Source organism: Aplysia californica, unplaced genomic scaffold (assembly GCF_000002075.1).
Source record: "Aplysia californica isolate F4 #8 unplaced genomic scaffold, AplCal3.0 scaffold00707, whole genome shotgun sequence".
NCBI classification, from domain to species: domain Eukaryota; kingdom Metazoa; phylum Mollusca; class Gastropoda; order Aplysiida; family Aplysiidae; genus Aplysia; species Aplysia californica.
Window position 1 is genome coordinate 207,556 of NW_004797977.1, and position 2,818 is coordinate 210,373.

The window sequence follows — 2,818 nt, forward strand, 5'->3', positions numbered from 1 at the left end:
GGGGGGTTATCTTGGGAGGGTATGCTCTCAAATCTTCTTGCAGTTTGACAAAATGCCCTTTTTAAAAACCTCTGACTGGTCAAAGAGTGAACCCAAAATCGCTTTTTCCTTTTCTTCTTTCTAAGTGCATTCACAAATCGTGGAAGTCCATGGCGTCAAATGAGGAAGTCAGTAATGATGATAGCCTACAGTAACTGTTGCCTGGCTGTCGCTAAGCTCTTTGCGCGCGGTGTTTAAAATAAGTTGCCTGGAGACAGCAACTGTTGCGGAACTAAAATTGCCCTGTGCACGGCAATCCTTACCAACTCCCACAAGCCATATGCTCGCCCAAAAACGCGTTTCTTCTACTTCATTTAACCCCCCCCCCCCCCCCCGAAAAAAAAATTTAAAAAAGAAAAAGCTTATCGTTTAATACTTTTCTTTTTATCCTCCTTTTAGCCGGCTATTTATATTCCTAACGGTTTTGAGAATGTCTGCTTTCCTTTTTTTTTTTATTCTGTACAAATTGTTTGCTTTATCATTCTTATTTTTCTGAGTTACGTTGGGCGCTTAACTCTTCTTTTGTCTTCATAAATTATGTTTCCCAATTTCGTCCTTGATAAGGAGACCATTGTCTTGTAATGCTGTATACCCACGTCATGTTCATAAAACGCTTTCCGACTCTTTCGTTTGTACTGGAATCACCTGTAGTAACATAATTCGATACGAACATTATGGTCGGCCATGCCATCCGGGTGGATCAGGTTTTCATACTTGTCTTGATTACTACTGTCCTCTGTGTCAAAGTACATATACTGCTGTGATACTGTCATCCCTAAAACCCTTTGACATGTTCCTTTGTAACGGTACAAGTAGAAAGGATTCTCCGTGGGTAGAGAGATCGCGACTCCTGGGGCTGAGTCCGATCTGCAGCAGTAGTATATCTGATAATCACTACCACTTATAACAATCTCTGGAACATTTCCACTTGTTTGGGTAGCTCTATCGCTGTCTTCGTCATCGAAACGGATGTACCCGGAAGAAAAACCATTGGGACATGACCCAGAGTCGCGTTTGTTTATACAGTAGGTACCTCGGGGCCAATCTGAAAAGATTCCGACATTTTCCTTTACACAGAAATGTTGGTTCATGAATAAGTCTGAGTTGGAGCTTTCAAAGATGGGCTGGGCAAAGTTATTCGGAGTCGACACACTATTGAGATTGGTGCTATTTGACGACTCTGTGTGCATTTTTAATTGACCAGTTCGCCAAGAGTCAATGCCATTGTTCGGGCAACCTGTATTTGGAGAAAGAAGTCCGTAAAGCCCATTTGGCCACGTCCTACTTCGCTGAGAGGCCTCCATTCGGTAGACCCGATTTTCCAAGTCATCGATGGCACTCTCGAGTTGATTTACTGTGTTGGTACAGTTGTCTCTCTGCTCAGTGATCTCATGCTGGAGTTCGGCCTGCTCTCTCAGCAGGAGATGCAAAACTTGCGTTGCGTTGACTGTGTCTTCTACCATGAGTTGGATAGGAGTATCTCGAATGACGGCAATAGAGTCAGAGTCGAAACCCATAACTTCGCATTTATACCTGCCTAACGTATTCATCTCTGCTGTAGGCCAGGATATTTCCAGAAAACTGTTCCATTCTGATCCGACATGACCCCTGACCTTCAGACCGGTGTTGGAAGTTGGGGCGTCGGGAGATGTGTCTCGAACTTCTGCAACCAACTCCCAGTGACTCCCAGCGTCATTTTTTAGGATCCGGATCCTGGAGATTTGGGAAAAGTCATAGTATCCAGAAGTATATTTGCAGGTCAAGGCTGGATCAGTCGTGACGTCCAATACGACGTGCGGGTGCGAGGTCACCAGGTACCATCGTGCGTCACTTCCGCCAATCACAGCCAGGAGGAGAACTAGCGCTATCTGCAATGACAACAAAACACAAAGTTAGGATTCAATCAAATTTTCTGCTATTTATGCACAAGTTCCAACAACAATAAGATAGTTTGTAGATCACATACACGCACACACGCACACACGTACACATGCACACACGCACACACACACAGCACGTGCACGTACACACAGATGCACACAGGCACACATGACAATGTATATGGTAGTGTTAATTGGGACAGAGTGACGCTGTTACAACTAACGCGGCGTTAATTGCGACAGAGTGAACACGGAGCTCTTTTACGTTGATGATTAGAATTAGAATCTAACATCATCTAGATCTACCATTTCCGCTTCGCTTCCCAGCGTATTGGTCCAAGGCTTTCTGGAGCAGGCATTCAAATCTTAGGACGAATTTGACAAAGCTTTTGTTAAATTTAAAGATGAAAATTTTGTCGCCTTTAGGAACAAATCATCTGAAACGGGAGAAAAGCCGAACTTAAAGTGTGTGGCAAAAATCCACAAAGACTTTCTGTATAGTAGAGTACGTTGACTTTATCTGCACACATTATAGACAGCCCAAATATTGAGGCAACATATTACAATAAAACATCAGCAGCATACAAGGGCAACAAAAATCACTAGGGGCCAGAGGCAACCTCAGCAACAAGAACAACACGAAAAGAGCTGCAACTGTCTCTGTTTTTGTTAGTTTTGTGTGTGTGTGTGTGTGTGTGTGTGTGTGTGTGTGTGTGTGTGTGTGTGTGTATGTGTGTATGCGTGCGTGCATGCGCGTATAAGGCCACAAGCATGTGCGGTGTACGTTTGTGTGTGTGTGTGTGTGTGTGTGTGTGTGTGTGTGTGTGTACGTGTGTATGTGTATTTGTATGTGTGTGTGTGTGTGTGTGTTAGAGAGAGAGAGAGAGAGAGAGAGAGAG

At 44.0% G+C, this 2,818-nt stretch overlaps 1 protein-coding gene across 1 annotated transcript in view; it reads right to left on the minus strand.

Annotated features, from left to right (window-relative positions):
* LOC101850116 overlaps positions 1–2,818 on the minus strand; it is a 7,038-nt gene continuing 4,220 nt past the window's right edge. Inside the window, exon 2 of the mRNA XM_005108665.1 lies at positions 1–1,907. Within this exon, the coding sequence (XP_005108722.1) occupies positions 681–1,907 (1,227 nt within the window). The 3' untranslated portion in view covers positions 1–680. The remainder of the gene's footprint in view (positions 1,908–2,818) is intronic.